The sequence below is a fragment of the Stigmatopora argus genome, chromosome 4 (genome assembly GCF_051989625.1).
Source record: "Stigmatopora argus isolate UIUO_Sarg chromosome 4, RoL_Sarg_1.0, whole genome shotgun sequence".
Taxonomy (NCBI): Eukaryota; Metazoa; Chordata; class Actinopteri; order Syngnathiformes; family Syngnathidae; genus Stigmatopora; species Stigmatopora argus.
In genome coordinates, this window is record NC_135390.1 from 8,565,477 (window position 1) to 8,583,341 (window position 17,865).

Here is a 17,865-nt window from a genome sequence, read left to right on the forward strand (position 1 = left end):
CACCCTGAATCAATGGCCAGCCATTCAATCGAAGGGCACAAGAAAACAGACAACCTTTCACGCTCACACTGATCCCTAGAGGCAATTTAGAGTGTTCAACCAGCCTACCAAACATGTTTTTGAGATGTGGTAGGAACTCGGAGTACCGGAAGATACCCACGGGAGACCGGGAACAACATGCAAACTCTATCCCAGCTGACTTTGGGCATAAGGCAGACTACACCCTAGACTGGTCGCCAGTCAGCCGTAGGGCTCACAGAGAGACAGACGACCATTTGTACTCACAATCATACCGCCACCAGCGCGAATCGAGCCCCCACCAAAGTCAGACGAGTGAACCCCTACACCAAGGATGTCAAACTCGGGTTGGTTCGCGGGCCGCATTGACGTCAACTCCATTTCATGTGGGCCGGACCATTTTAGATCTAATATCTAGATTTTTTTTTATTTTCTAAAATTGGATTAAAAGAACTGGATCAAAAGCCCTAAATAGTCCGTTTTTATAGATTTAAAGCAATGTTTATTTGAGCTTTTTTTTTCTTAGTATTGGAAAATGTCTTTTAATCATGTTTTTTATTTCAAATGGAAACAAAATATTTTTTAAAGTGGAAACGGAAAATATTTGTATATTTATTTTTAGATTTTACAAAATGCTTTTTGAACTAAAAACACAAAAGAAAAAAAATTGGATGAAAAAATTGCAGTGATTGTTTTTAAAAAGGGGAAAATCAGGAAATGTAATGTACATCATCTATCATCATATGAATTTGATCCTAAAACAGAAAGTTGGCACTCATGATTTACTTTCTCGGGCCGCACAAAATGATGCAACGGGCCAGATTTGGCCCCCGGGGCCGCCATTTTGACACCTGTGCCCTACACCATCAGGCACCGAAATAACTTATGAATATATAATACAGTATATGAAAGAAAACTCTAACAGTTAAGCCAAAGCTAAGTGCAAAATGCTAGTTTAAAGAATGTGCTTTAAGCTTTATCTTAAAAATGTTTAACTCATTGATGAATTTTAAAGGTACAGGAATTGAGTTCCAACACTGGGAATCTGTACAATAATCCTCATGTGCAGTAATTCATACATGAGATAAGGATCTGAATTGAATTGAATGCTTTTATATATTTATTTATTTATCTACACTATAACTTTAGGCTTTACCCCAACTGACTCTATCACAGCTGTAGAATAGAAGATAATAAATGGAAGAATGAACTTTGTGAGATGCAGACAAATCAAATGACCACATTTGCCCTTGTATGGAATCATGTTTTTAAAAACACTGTGACTTCTATACGATATCTAAGCTTGAGCAGTTGTTTTTGTGCTTTTTTGTGATTTGGTCTCAACAGATTCAAGTGAAAAATATAAAGGTGTCCACAACCCAAATAAATATATAATGTAAATCACGAGCTATTCCAAATGCACACACTTTCATTTACAAAGGACCTGCGTGTGCTCATGATGATAACAGTGACATTTGGCAATGTGCTCATAGTGGTGTCGCTGAATGATGGCATGCTGTGATGGCCTTTATAACTGTGACAGGCCAAAATTAGCACCATGAACTAGTTGTACTAAGCCCATTATACATATTCACACAATGTACAAGCATTTAAATTTAACCTCGGGTTCAACCCATCGCTCCTGGATCTGGACACAGCTTTTTAACAGATTTTATTTATTTATTTATTTCATTTTATTTCATGTCAACTATACAGACACAGAGATAATACTGACAGAGTATTTACTGGTGGTTCAGGTTAGTGCGGATTCAACCCTTGTGTTTATTAGCATTACACCGAGACAAAAATCTGAGGATGCCCCGATACTGCCTTAAATTGATGGCATCGGAGCTTACTGACAAATAACATGCCAATGCCATTTACCTACACCTGTATATGTTGCACCCTGCATTTTATCTTGAAACACTGGGAGAAATAATCACAATAGTGATTCGTTGTTGCTTCTTCAATCCAATTTTACTGGTATGAAGGAAATCTCCCGTGCTGACCAAGCTACTTGCATAAGGCATCAACAATCGAACACCGACATACACTTTAACCCGTCACACTTGCCATGTGGCTCAAGGCATCAATAATTGAACACCGATAAACACTCAATCCAAACTAGTTGTACATCCCCAACATGCAATTGTTAATAACTTAAACACTTTAAAACCCTTTAGCATGTCACATAGAATTACGAACATGGTGCCTTGTGTCTTTGCCTGGCAGTCACTGTGATCTTGCGTGCTATGCATGCAGGGTATCAGTATTGTGTGCGTTCTTACTACTTACACACTGGAGAGCACAGTATGGACAACACTGCTAAATGCTCTCACTCACACGGACCCAAACATTGGCACAGTTATCCAGTCAAGTGAGTGTTATCATGTAGTTCTCTGGGCCATATCCAGACCTCATCAAGTACTTTATATGACCATCTTATATTCAGATGCTAAACCGAGCCTCCAGCTGCTTTATGTTTTGACAAAGCAGAATTTCCCCACAAAACAGATAACATAATTGAGCTTTTTAAAAAAAATTGGAAGCCTTCTAAATTTACTTAGTGTGTTACAGTGGTATTTAAATTTTCTTAAAATCTTCAGTGCTATTGCATCTCTCTTCTTTTTAATGTGCAGAGTGCTTTTTCATTTTGCATGATGCACACAACATGGCATTAACTATGAATCAGGGAGCCGCATTGCGGAACACAAACTATCAAAATGATGCTCATTTATGATGACATATAATTCAAATAAAACATACAAGAAAAATACCCGGCAACCACCCAATGTATACTGGTGCAGTTTGTGCAAATTTGACACCAGATTAGATAAAATGTCTGGGATGAAAATAAGGTTCATTGAGTTATAATCTCTTATTTTTAAAATACCAGTTTAAGTTCACTTTTATTTAGAGCACAGCAATTTTGTGTCAGCCAGCTGCGGAGACCCTGGCACACATACTGATGGAAAAAATAAACAAATACAATTAATGAGGCTGCATGTGTACAGTTTATTTAGGTTGCAGGCTATTTGCCTGTTTATTTTGGCACCATCAGCAATATATCCAGACACACCCAAACAAAACCAAGTATATATAAACCAAGCAGGGCATTACAGCCTTCAGTTGAAAATTCCTTTATGGCCTTAACTGAAAAATATTTGCACGTAACCAATAGAATACTTAATTGTGTACCGTATTTTCACAACTATAAGGCGCACCGCATTATAAGGCGCACCCTCAATGAATGACACATTTTTTTTCATATATAAAGCACACTGGATTATAAGGCACCCTGTCTATTTTGGAGAAAATTTAAGACTTTTAAGTGCGCCTTATAGTCGTGAAAATACGGTACATGAGTTACAATGAAATCGTACTTAAATGGGCCACTCTGGACCACAGGTAAAAGAGAGAAAATGACATTAAATAACAGTAACCATAGAACTTTAAGACAATGAAGCTTAATGGTTAAAAATTTTGAAATAGCTAGAGATACCAGTTAATATAAATAGTTTTTTTCATTACAGTTTAAAAGGTTCCGACAAACCAACCAATTACTTACGAGCATTCTGTTTTAACATTTTTGCATACGCTCTTAACGCTCATCTCAAGGACAGAACAAAGCAAAATCCTAAAATGACACACATGATGCAGTCACTCAGTCCCATGATCTCACGTTTTTGATGACAAACTCTTGGCAACCCAAGGGTATTGTTTATTTTGGCTGTGTGCACTAAAAAATGTGAGCTAGATTCAGAGATGAAGCCTGCATTGTATTTAGATGATTTCCCCCATCTCCAGTGACTTGTTAAAAACATCAACAACAAAAAATAACTTGAACAACTTGCGCGAATGCGTTCTAGACAAACATATCAGTGCTTTATTATTTTTTTAAACATTTTTTCTGCAATCATATAAACAAAACAAGTTGATACATCTCCCAAAGGCAACAGCTCACCTTTGCTGCATGCTCTATATTCAAATGCTTTACCTTGAGTGCATGTAATTGTTAGAGCGTTTGTGTCAATCTTGCTTTAGCATTGCCAGCATATGTAGGCCATTTATCGTGTGCGGTCGATTGGTCGCCGTCTTTTGGTCGCCGTCTTTTGGTCGCCGTCCTTTGGTCGCCATCTTTTGGTCGCCGTCTTTTGGTCGCCGTCTTTTGGTCGCCGTCTTTTGGTCGCCGGTCTTTTGGTCGCGGTCTTTTGGTCGCCCGGACCACGACAACGGGCGACCAAAAGACCGGCAACCAGAAGACCGAGGACCAAAAGACCGGCGACAAAACAAGGTAAAACTACACGGTCTACGCATCAATAAAAGCCAACAATGGCCATGAGCAGTTTCACTGAGCCGACGTGTGAGTGTATAAGAGTTTGTATGTGCATGAGTTTTCCCCTGAGGAAGGTACGTCAGTCAGGGTCTTAACAAGTTCTCCAACAAAAAACAATAAAAGTCCGGGAAATTTGGAGCTTTTCTTTAGCCTAATAATTAATAGGGCATAAAGTATGACTAAATAGTAATTCCAAAAGACCGGCGACCAAAAGATCGGCGACCAAAAGACCGGCGACCAATCGACCGTGTACCGCCATTTATTGCATATTGTGGGTCCTTGTGAATATGCCCCTTCTGCTAATATTTGTTTGGTTCACTGTTTTATTTTTTGAACAACCGCAGGCGAAATGATTGCTCTTTCTACTAACATTACTGCTTACCAACATTTCAATTCCCAACACATTTTTGTAAAATGACTTCCCAGATTAGAGTCCGAGCAGGTCTATTTTTCTTTACATACATCCTGCTATAGGCTCCCCACCTCCCCCGCCCCTGACCCACGACATGGTCCATTGCTATCGAAACGTTCATTATCACCGTGCACTCCACAAGAGAGCAGAGGAAGCGAGGAGGCTGCTGGTGTGGGGGGAGTTTGGTGAAAGAGAGAGAGAAGTGGAAGATGGAAAAGGTGACAGAGTGAGAGAGAGTGGAGGAGAGAGAGGTACAGAGAGTTTTCGCTATCTGCTGAAATATTCATGTTGGTGCCAGCAGCTTTTCCATTCCCCACTCAGCAGGGTGCTTCTGTTTGATACTCTCTCCACGCTCGGCCTCAACTCCCCCCCAGCCCAACCACACACTCCCCCAGTCTCTCTTAACTAGTAAGGTTAGTCGACTGTAAATGCTCATCTAGAGATGGAGGCGCTCGCTTTCTCTAACACATGCCTGTCAAAGCAGAGGTGACTTTTGATTGGTCTTAACACTTTTCTGCATTGATGAAACTGACTGGACTTTTTCAGGACTTTAACTATTATACTGCATGCATTATTATTTCATTTTTCATAACAGTGAAAAAGCTGTAGACATGAACATTTTCACAGAGTAACACGACAGCGAATTTAATCCCATGTATTCGATGTTTCATTCATTTTCTGCAAGGCCATCAAGTGCTGTTGGCACAAACAAACTATTTTGGTAATAACAGTTTTGCGGAATATGTGCGGGAAACAGATTTCTCTGCATACTATGATATGCCTGTCAAGCCAGTAGTTCTCTCTTTGCGGACCTGTTCGGGTTCCATGTGAAATGTATAATGTAGTGTGTTTGGCGATGAGTTGACTTTGTAGCTCCGCCTCTTGCTGAATGTCCAATAATATGCAAAAACAGCTTTTAAAAATACATAAATAACAGTATCAGCTGCAAAGCAACAATCAGTGAATATGGACCATTCCAGTGAAAAATGGGCTGGGGAGCACATTGTAGAGAACCTAAAACAGCCTTGTTTTTATCAGAGCTTCATTACTTTCATTCAATACAAGCAGATCATTCATATCTCTTCAAAAGTACTGTGATAGAAAAGTCTTGACAGCAGTATTCTTTATATTTTGTTGCACGTGGAATATACCCTCTAGCATAGTGTTCAGAATAAACTCAGTGAACAAAACGCAAACTATAGCACCTTTGAACTCATCTCATTTTGTGAACTGCTTCATCCTCATTAGGGTTGCGGGGGGTGCTGGAGCCTATCCCAGCTGACACCGGGCCAGCGGCGGGGCACACCCTGAATCGGTGGCCAGCCAATCGCAGGGCACAAGGAGACGGACAACCATTCTCGCTCACACTCATACCTCGGGCAATTTAGTGTCCAATCAGCCTACTATGCATGTTTTTGGAATGTGGGAGGAAACCGGAGTACCCGGAGGAAACCCACGCAGGCCAACTGGCAGAACATGCAAACTCCACACAGGTGGACCGACCTGGACTTGAACCCAGGACCCCAGAGCTGTGAGGCTGATGCGCTAACCACTCGCGCCACCGGGCCGCACCTTTGAATAAAAAGGCAGAAAATATTTTTTTAAAAGCTTTATTTGTCAAAACATAAAGAAAAATAACAAGCAGCTGTAATACAATAGTTCGTGTTCATTTTCTCCATCATTCCAATATTGCTTGTTGCAAAAATACAGAAACGTGCCTTTAGGCATCTTTAGGTTGTGCAGCATCACCCAGAAGGACGGCGAGGAATGTGCGATGAGTCGTAGTGACGTCTGAAACTCAAACAGAAGGCTAGCTTGACATGCTCAACCTTGATTATTTATTTATCATTATTATTTATTGATTATTTGTTAGGTTGTTGTTGTTATTTGTGCACTTTGTGGTTAAGCTATAAATCTCAGTATACTTGAATAATGACAATAAAAGCATTCAATTAAATTCTTGAACTTCTTAAATACTTTAGATCAGGGGTGTCAGACTCGGGTTGGTTCGCGGGCCGCGTTAACGTCAACTTGATTCCACGTGGGCCGGACCATTTTAGATATAATATTTAGATTTTTTTTAATAAATGGATTAAAAGAACTGGATTAAAAGCCCTGAATATTCAGTTTTTTATAGATCTAAAACAATGTTTATTTTAGCTTTTTTATATATATTTTTTTAGATTTTACAAATTGATTTTTGAACTAAAAACACAGAAAAAAATGATTAAAAAATGACAATTATTGATTTAAAAGGGGGGAAATCAGGAAATTTAATATACATCTTTACTCTTCATTTTAATTTGATCCTAAAACAGAAATTCGCCACTCATGATTTACTTTCCCGGGCCACACAAAATGATGCGCCGGGCCAGATTTGGCCCCCGGGCCGCCACTTTGACACATGTGCTTTAGATTATTTTCTTGTGCTCGTCCAGCCTCTCCTCAACTAACTTTTCAAAGGATTTGTTTTCCAATCGGGTGGGTCAGATGCTAAAGTAGTGCTAATGTTTTGCCTGTTTACTTTGTTTTGGTTTGGTTTAATTCTGCTTCGCGAGGTGCATCTTGTCCTTGTGAATGCTGATTTATGTCACCTGTTGTTGTTTGATCCTTCTATCCTCTGCTTGTACTCCCCCCCTTCTTCATTTCCTCCTCATACCTGTTTTACAATAGGTTTTGTTTGTTGCCTTTGATTCCCCAATTTTTTACTTTGGACATTTTGTGCAAATAAAATTACTTTGGTTTGTACCAGCCCCACTTAGAAGATAGAGCACTTATACATATTTCCGGTTGCACAAACACAGAATTTACACAGAAATGAGTGCCGTTCTTGTAAAACATGCAGTTTTAGACTCGTCATCCTTATTAACCTGGAAATTGAGACCCAATTGACAAGTTGAAGTTTTTTTAAAGCATTTTTAAAAGCATTTTTGCAGTCATGATGATAAAAGTTGGTGTACACAGAATCCCTGGACTAGAGACGGACAGAGAGACTTACATTCAAAGCAATTGGTAAATTAGGCCACATTTACTTAAGAGCACTCTATTATATCGCCAACTAAATTATAAATACATTTGATGAACGTGTCTCAAACACCTCAAATGCAGTAAAAGATTGTGACGTGCTGAGAGATGCATACCATACTGAAACGTTGCTGCTTAAAGTCTTTATACAGAAACTACAATGCATACAAGTTGCATTGATACACACACATTGGCATGTAAATAAGCGACAAAAATGTCACCATCTATATTGTATACAGTTGAATTTGAATAGGGCCTGGTGTATTTGGGGCCTCGGTTTAAGAGGAAAAAGAAGCCGGATTAACTAGCAGGATAAGGGCAAATGGATCTAGATTTCAACATGAGATGAAACATTTGTTATCTGAAATGACAAAATTCTTTCAAGACCAGTCTGTTAGATATTATATTATTTTAGTACTTTTTTACGAACAATATAACATGGAAATTAAAAAATATATTTATATTGGCCAGATTTTACCATTTGTACAACAAATGCATTGGGTTGGGAAATTATTAAACATTCATTTTTAATATACCATTTACATAATAAATACATACTGAATATCTTTAAACCAGGAACTGGTGGTCATTTACGCTATATTAGTTACACTTTGAGAGATATTTTAGTACAGGTGTCAAGATTTGTATCTCTGTGAATATGAAACAATATTGCTCAGTTTTCATGACATGGTTACAATTTACAATTTACAGCCTTGCCACCCACACCTTAGAGCAATGTTCCCTCTATTTTTTTGTTTGTCTGGGCAGAAAGACAACCTCTCTGAGCACACTGTGTGAGCAACATCATCATTGCTCGCTATGGGCACACACCAGTATCACACCTGCCATAAGCAGGTGCATGTCTATTACACATAAATGATTTAGTAATAATAAAATGTAATGATTAATATCTATGAATGGGCGGCCCGGCGGATGAGTGGTTCGCGCATCGGTCTCACAGCAATTTTTTTTTTTAAACAAATTAATTAAAAATTGGGATTTTATTTAGTGCGCTCCATATGATTTGCTGTGCGCAGAGAAGACAAGAGTAGTGCTCAATTGCTCACGCGCGCAGCTTAGAGGGAACATTGCCTTAGAGCAGCTCATCTTGTCCCATTGTCTTGGAGATTTTATTGCATTGCATGCTTGGAAAGATCCTGGCTAAAATAAAATACTCCCCACATTTCATCTCACTTGTGAGAAGTATGTGCCATTCAAGTTAATTGGAGTGTCCATCAGGATGCTTTTTGTTCACAGTCAGAGGTGATTGGTTACCTTACTTGGCAAACTGATAAAGCCCAAATATTAAAACAACTATCATTGGGATGAAGTGCAGTATTCTACCACTTCATTGTGAAATCCATGCCGCTTTAAAAGTCTCAAATTTCATTTATATTGGCCAAGGCATCTTAAAAATAAAACATTGAAAAAGTTGCATGCTTTATGTCCAGTTTTGTGGCCACTGGTGGAACGATGAAGGGGTCACAAACTGATCCAGCGGCCTCTCCACGCAGCCAAGAGGAGCTTCCAAGGGAAGCACTGCAGCGGCGGTCTCGGAGAGCGAGCGTGTTCTTTTTTTTTGAACTGATGTCAGGCCTGGTGGTTAAAGAGGGAGAGGCTTGCCAGGATGGTGATTGTATGCTTTGCATATACAGTACAGTGTGTATGTGTGTGTGTTTCTGCATATGGCTGATACTGGTATGTTTTCGTACTCGCTGCGGTATGGAGCAGATGTTTTTGAGGCAAGGATTAGCGTGTGTGAGTCTGTGCGTGTGTTTTTGAGCTAGTGTAATGAAATAGCTTCACCAGAGCAGGAGCCACGTTGGCCAATTACAGTGTCGCATCTGTGCTTGTTCACATTTATTAGTATTTGTGTGAGCGTGTGTGTGTTTTGAGGGAATAGGGGTTCATGCAGAGTTTAGGTTATTTACAGGGTTTAAATAAGTGGAGCAGTGTGTGCGTGTGTCAGGGACAATGATACACGACTGTGTGAATCTAATGGCGCGACTCAAAACTGAAGAGGAAGCAGAGGACAGAAAATGGGACGACAATGAGAGGGGTGTTTATACGGAAGCAGACAATGGTGGGAAAACAGTTAAAGAAAGGAGAATGGGGAGAGACCCTCAAGAAAAGTGTTTTCTCAAGTAGCAATAGCCAACAACGAACGATAATTGCTCAATTTTTTTGAAATGTTACTGTAGGTGGAACAGCAAAATTATTGAATTGAATTGAATGCTTTTATTGTCATTATACAACATTTCATTTTATGTTATGTTATGTTAAGGTTTGTCACAGATAATACTAATTTCTGTGATCGTACAACCGATGATGGATTAACGGAAAATCATACTTCTAAGAACTTATAAAGAGGGTTAAAAATATGTGTAATTATGAAATTACTGATAGACTCGAGAATGCTTGCCAGATGTTGAGGAAAACCACGCGGTATCTAAATGGGAAGGTTGTTTTGTTTGCGTAAGCTTAAGAATAAATCCCCCTTTTGTGATCGTCAGTGCCAATTTGATTGTTGTGATTCATAAAATTGGATTTTTGTAATCTGGTTATTTCAATCTCTCACTGAGCAGTACGCAGCGACAATTGCTATCAAGGGAACCATTGCTTGAGAAAAGAACATTTAATTCTTTTGAATTTGAATACAAGTCAAATGCACATACATTTTTACAATTTTGTCCACACAAATTTAAGACTTTTGGAGCAAACATTAAGGCTCTGATGATGCATTTATGCTTACCTGCTACTCTATTTAATACATAGCGCATAGATCTATTTTGAGTTTTTTCCAGTTCAAAATATGGGGAGCCGGTTGGCATGACCAGTTGAATGGTGAACCTAAAACCATCTAAATTCCAAAGTCTTGATCGATTTAATGGGATTCTTTTGTCCCTCTTGCTGTGCCCTTTCTAGACCTGGGGCCTCTTGGTGCAGACTATGTGTAACTACTGCTCTCCAGCGGAGCAAACTAGTCACTGCAGCTTGTCTATGTAATGCAGGGGTCCCCAAACCGGTCCTCGAGGGCCGCTGTGGGTGCAGGTTTTTGTTCCAACTGACCCAGCACAGACATTTTGACCAATGAGATTTCTGCAGAAAACAAGAAGCACCTGACTGCAATCCACTGATTGCACTTGTAGGACACCAGATTGGTGAAAAAAGGTGTCCTCTTTCTGGGTTGGAATGAAAACCAGCACTCACTGCAGCCCTTTATGGAATAGTTTGGAGACCACTGATGTAGTGCAAAATATATATTTTTCCGCCAGTTGAACCAAAATGAGTGTTGTTTATCTAACATTTCCTGTATAGCATGTTGCCAACCCTTATTAGGGTAATTGGCCTCATTAGGTTTCTTTGGACAGAAAGTTAGTTGCAACTGAGAATATCAGAATTGTTGGACAGAATGTGTCAATCATTTTCCCCCTCATTTCATCTCATCTCATTTTCTGAACCGCTTTATCCTCATTAGGGTTGCGGGGGGTGCTGGAGCCTATCCCAGCTGTCTCCGAGCCAAAGGCAGGGGACACCCTGAATCGGTGGCCAGCCAATCGCAGGGCACAAGGAGACGGACAACCATGCACACTCACACCCATACCTAGGAGCAATTTAGAGTGTCCAATCGGCCTACCATGCATGTCTTTGGAATGTGGGAGGAAACCGGAGTACCCGGAGGAAACCCACGCAGGCCCGGGGAGAACATGCAAACTCCACACAGATGGACATGAGACTGTGGAATTTCAAGGCCTGACCGGAACTCTTAAAAACGCAGAAAAAGCTCAAACATGGCCTCAACCCTGAGCCACGTGGCAAAAACAGTGTGTGCAACTTGGGTCGAGAACTAATAGTAATGTTGGTCTTCTGTGAACTGAAGATAAAATAAAGTATTGAGTTGCACCAAATTGCTACATTCTGCACCATTATACAAACAAGTTGTTTAAAAAAAATACTACAAATGACCTCACCCCAAAATAAGTTTCAGACAGCTGATATTCTTAAGTGCAAGAACATTGGCTGCCAAATACTCATTTGCTCCAATGTACAAAATGTATGCATTTATGTAAGTAGTGTATTTATTATACGTCACTGGCCAGATGGATCATACTACGTATATTCAGTTGATAATCATGCATCAAATACAATGCGCAGAGCACCACCTAGTGATTGAAAGCAAAAACTACTCTGAAGACAGTATTTTTTTGTTATTTTATTTTCAACATATCATGGGTACACGTTAACTTTTTTTTAATCTTCACAATATTTATTTACAACAACTACTTAACCCAACCAATATGGGTCAGTGCCTTTTCATCTGTTGCTATAAAGAAAACATCATGTCATCTTTTCTTGTATAAAAAAAGAAGAAAGAAAGAAAAAGGGGTTGTATATAGAAGTCTTTAACTAATTGTTTGGATTATGTAATGGTTGGTTACATGCTTCATAAATGCTTATATAATAAGAGTGGTTAGCACGTCCGCCACACTGTCCTGAGATCGAGGTTTCAATCCCCAGTAGGGATAGGCTCCAGCACCCCCGCAAACCTTGTGGTACTTGAAGACCTAGTCCAAAGAACTAATTTGGGCGATTTTCATCAGATGTTAATTTTTAAAAGATCAAGAAATCTAAGATATGTTGATATTTTTCATCAAGAATACCCCCAACCTCAAATTAAAAGACTACGTTTACAGATACTGATAGAATGAGAGGAGAAATTAGTGATGGTGAACATTAAGAGGAGGCTAAAAAGCATACATTAGTCACATTTAGTGATGACTGGGACATTTGAAAGGAGTTGCAGAAATAGGCAATTACAAGTGCAAATTGCTTTGACTTATCTAACATGCCACTTCATGTGTGGACTTTGAAATGACGCGGTCCATGTAGTTGCTGGAGAGGCTTTCCATGGAGACATCAGTGTGGGAGCGTCCACGCTTCTCGTGCGGTCGACACCGAGAGCTGTCCAAGGATGAGACGCTGGAGCTTGAGGTGGTCCTTGAGCGAAGTCTGGTCATACTGGCACTGGATACTGTTCACAAAAAAGTTGGTGTTATTTTGAATTTGGAGTTCAAGGGCTTCCTAGTAATGAATATTAATTTAAGGTGAATTAAAAATATGAAAACTGTTCTAAATATTAGGCAAATTTCTTGTCACTTACAGTATCCCAGGCCTTGGATGAAATATTTGAGGGCTTCAATCACTTTGGCTGGCTGTTATAAGGCAAAACATAGTCAAATTTCCTATTTTCGGTTTGATTTGGAAATTTACTGGAGAGGTCATTTAACAGACTGACATACCTGAGCCACTTGAGGAAGTCCTCCACAGTCCGCCATCTAGAGGAGCAAAACAACAGGTACTTTCGTCACATCGACTAATATAGAGTAGTACATACTAACTCCTCCGGTTTGATAAATTCCCTGAATGACAAAATATATTTTACTGTTTATGGTTACCTTAAGAAGTGTGCTCTTTGTTGGGTTAAGTTTAGAGTTGCAGTCAACCACAGCCTCCACAAATGGAGAGTCGTCTCCAACAACCAGCAATGTAGAGCATCTGGGATTAAGACATGTGGAGAGGTGGTTTATAAAATCTTAATTAGACCATGGTCTTCCTGCAACTAGGTTTCAACACACCCAAGTTAATCTTATAACATATTCAAACTACGTAAATTAGTATTTACAGGTCTATTCCCCCTCGCGGCGCCTCTGAATATTCTGATATTCTGCATATCTTCAGGATACCAAGCTATTTGGGGAAATTATGTACTTGAGGTGCAAGCACAATCATTTTTAACACACATTCCATTGCATACTAATGTCTATTATGACATACTAGCTATGCAAATAATGTAACACCAATTAAAAGTGGAGCATAACCCAAGTTTTCGGCACTACAGCAAAGCAGGAAACATTTCTAAAGTTGTAAAGAGCAATAAATCAAATGTGTGACTTTTCGCCACAGCAGTTTGTTACAAATCAAGAGGTCATTCTTACTTGAGGGTCCTCACATTGACGTTTCCTCCAGGAATAGGCCTCTCAACCTCGAGAGCATTGCGGCTGTTGTAAGCACGGAAAAACTGTCCCACATTGTGCTGGTTCATGGTTGCAGTAATATGGTGGCGGTATGTCGCTATTAGATCATGGTTGGACTGGATTTCTTCCTAAAAAAAAGTCAATGTGAACAGAAAACCCAGAGGATTACTGAGTACTTAATCGTTAACCAATGCTTTTGTTTTAATTGGAATGTACCTTTCCGAATAAGTGTGTGATGATTGTGTCTGGGAGAGTGTGGGTCCATTCAGTAATCTGTATAGTGGAAGGATAAAAAAAAACATTCTTTTACAAAGCAGAAGTTAAACATTAAATAATGAAAATAAAATAATTTATTTAAAAAAGATGTGAACTTGTAAATAAGGTCAATGTAATTGTAAGTATTTAAGCAATCATTGACACAACACACTTAATGCTGACCTTGTTAGCAACTGTATCTATTAATCCTTCAGCATTAGGGTTGATGTTGATCAGAACCAATCCATCCACGAGGTCAGGATGATTCAACTACGCACATGAACACAAGACATTTCCAAGTTAACTCTAATTCAGGCAGTTCATATCTGATAAGACATCTGTCATTCCACCATCTCGTGTTGTAAAAGATCAAATAACTTGATTTTAGTAAAGGAAATTCAGGTTGGTTGAAATGAGACATTACCCTTTATTAGACTTATATAGTATAAACAACCCCAAATATAAATTAATTTGAAAAACAAAAAAGAAAAAAAAGAAAAAAACAACCCCAAAAATAAATTCATTTGAAAACAACGTAGAATTTTTAAACAAAAAAAACAACCCTAGAAAATAAATTAATTTGAAAAAGGAAGAAGAAAAAATTCAAAACATAACCACAAAAAATATATTAATTTGAAAAAGGAAGAAGAAAATTCAAAACATAACCACAAAAAATAAATTAATTTGAAAAAGGAAGAAGACAAAAATTCAAAACACAACCACAAAAAATAAATTAATTTGAAAAACAGTTTTCAAAAAATAATTAATTTAAAAGACAACCCCAAAAATAAATTAATTTGAAAAACGGCCAGGTCTTTTTAAAAATATTTAAGGTGAATGCAATAAGCTTCCGTATATCTGTTTATATACCTAAACCAATAAATATTTTCATTCACAAATGTATTCAAAGATGAATCATGAACTCACAGCAAAATTTGCCAAAATGCTGGCACCTGCTCCAACTCCCAGCCCAATCACAGTGTGCAGCCTGTGAATTACATTCAGAATCAAATTTAGATCTGTGCTTTGAGTTTGAGATTATCTAGGTGAAACCTAAGGATTAGCAGGTCTGTCTCACCCAAAGTGTTTGATCACACTAATTAAGGCTTCAGACAGTTGGTCCATGGTTGGGTAGGAATACCTACAAGGTCAGGAATAAATAGTCATTACCATTATCATGACACAGTTAAGTGACTTTTAACAAATAGCCTTTGAATAACGATGACTACTCACGAAGTCGGCAACGTTTTGGCTGCTTCGTGTTGTCCAGGGGCTTCAACATGACAAACGGGAAAATGTCGTACAATTTCTTGCATGTCCTCATGCGCAAACAAAGTCTCAAAACAGGATTTGTCTGTGAAAAGTCAAAACAATGATTCGGCTTTAGACATGGCGTCTGTTTTCATTGCCTTATGACAGAATTTATTGATTAACATCAAATAAATTATATGTAAATGATTTTCCACAAAACATTCATAATTAAAGGTCATTTAAGAGCAATACTATATGCGGTCTTGGCAGAGCAATTATTATTTTTGTTATTTTCTACACATGAATTGAATAAAAACACTTAAAGGTCCTGTAAAGTTAAATTAAATGAATAAATTGTTGGATTGGGCGAAAGCAAAGACTGGAGTTATCAACTCTGACAAATTTGAATGAGTAAAAAAAAAAAAAAAAAAAAAAAAAGGTGGATAAAGAGCAACAATCAACCATACTTACGGTTCAGTCCTACGTCATGATAGGTCAGAATGACCGGGCGGTTTGCCCTTGGTGTCCCCATCATAATGCAGTGGACATTCCCATACTGGGTCTCAACATTCTCCTCCTTAATAAAGGCAAACAATTCAAAAATTTAGTGGTGATTGACCAAATTAAGAGCAGACTCCCAGGTATTTTGCCACTACTGTAATCAGAAGCATGAACATTACACAGCACAACAGTCAAACCATACAAATGCATAATATACAGGATGAATACGACGTCTGTGCTGCAATACTTACTTTGATGTGAGGCTCAAAGACAGAGTCGGACTCATTCTCTTGAAGAACCATGATTCCTGGTGCAGTACAGCTCCAAATTACAGTGGTAAGGAAAATTTGCTGTAGAGGCCAAGCTCTCTCTGTACTTCTTTCTTCAGTGAAACTCTTGTGAATGGAAGAAGTATGCAGCAACAAGTGCAGGATGTGTGACAACCCATTTGCCTGAGCTGCCTTATATATACACTCCAGCACTGATCTGATGCTAAAGCTTCAAGTCCAACCTGGCTCACATGTGGCCAACTGGCCTCTGTTTTAATCCCACCTTAGTCTGTTTTGGTCCCACAGAGACAGCTTGGGATTTCTCCAAAGAATTAACCACGTACCAAAGATCACACACTTGATGTTACTGTTGATTCAGCTTTACGTACAAAGAGCAAAACAGTATGACCATAATTCATGCATGACTGCTTCATCAGCATCCAATTGATTTTTACCTGAATTATGAAAATGACATCTGCATCACTGATTATGTAGTTCAGTTTGAAAATGAAATAAAATTTAAATTTGTCCACAAGATTATATATGATTTTTTTTTCTTTCAAAACGAGACCAAACAGTTTGTGATTGCTTGAATATTTCCTGTTTCTATGTGTCATTTACATGCATTCTGTAAATAGACAGCATCTGTTACACGTGTCAGCCAAAACAGGTTGCATGTCATTTACCTAATCTCAGGAAGCCATATGGTCACAAAATTCTTCTTACTTAAACGTGCTTCCGTTGACACTTGACCGCAATTTATCAATGAACTTTACATCAATTTGAATGATTTAAACAGTTATTGGTGCTCTAAACTGAGGTGTACCTGCACATGAATTAATAACAAAACTGCAATGTGCCTAGTCAAGTGAACTATATGGTTGATATAAAAAAGCAATGACACGTCAAGATGGTCCTCCGGAAGAAAACAAGGAGTAGGTCTATCTAGGTTTTTGGGAAAAATATTGTTTTTGGAATGAGTCTATTTATCTAGAAAAGCATTTATGAGGTCAAAAGAAAAGTATCAGGAAAGTGCCTTGCTCACTGTTGTTTTTCCTACTTAAGATTTAAATACTAACTAATTTGTTTGTACTACTTGTTTAGCTTTGAGATACAATTACAGACCAAGGCCTTTCTACTTAAGTGTTTTCATCATGTTGGAAACATTAGCATAGTCCAAAACTGTAACAAAAACTGTTCCTTCTAAAACATTCATTCATTTTCATATACTGCTTTTCCTCACAAGGGTTGCGAGGGGTGCTGAAGCCTATCCAAGCCAACCACGGGCACCAGGCGTGACAACAGTAACCAAGGAGACGGACAATCATTCACGCTCACACTCAAACAAAGAGGCAATTTAGAGTGTTCAACCAGCCTACCAAGCATATTTTTGGGATGTGGGATGGAGCCGGAATGAAAAGGTCAGAACATACCAGTATTTGAACCCTTCATCTCAGAACTGTGAGGCCAACACACTAACCACTCGGTTCTAAAAGAAATAAATCCCAAAAAAAGAGGCATCACATTTTTGGACTTGGCTTTCGGTGGATTTGTAGCAAATTTGACATAGTTCTTCATAAGAAATTTTATTAAAAGGTGTGGGTTGTAACACTAAATACGCTGTTTGGAGGTTTGTGTTGCTAGAATGGAGGGCTCACACTGGAATGCAACAACTGCTTATATAAGGTTTCTCCCAGATTGACAGATTAATTATAGAAGCAGAATACAAAAGGTGTGAATTTGCAAAAGTAGTTTACAAGCAGT

The 17,865-nt window shown here is 38.6% G+C and overlaps 1 protein-coding gene across 1 annotated transcript; it reads right to left on the bottom strand.

Moving 5' to 3' along the window:
* Window positions 1-11,988: 11,988 nt before the first annotated feature.
* Window positions 11,989-16,292, bottom strand: ndrg1b (N-myc downstream regulated 1b). Its single transcript, XM_077599305.1, has 12 exons — window positions 16,084-16,292; window positions 15,803-15,908; window positions 15,314-15,434; window positions 15,159-15,221; window positions 15,008-15,068; window positions 14,264-14,350; window positions 14,042-14,098; window positions 13,787-13,953; window positions 13,247-13,346; window positions 13,091-13,126; window positions 12,952-13,003; window positions 11,989-12,822 (listed from the first exon to the last, which is right to left on the bottom strand). The coding sequence occupies exons 1-12, from the start codon at window positions 16,132-16,134 to the stop codon at window positions 12,632-12,634; spliced, it is 1,092 nt and encodes a 363-aa protein (XP_077455431.1). The 5' UTR covers window positions 16,135-16,292; the 3' UTR covers window positions 11,989-12,631.
* Between the last annotated feature and the right edge of the window lie 1,573 nt (window positions 16,293-17,865).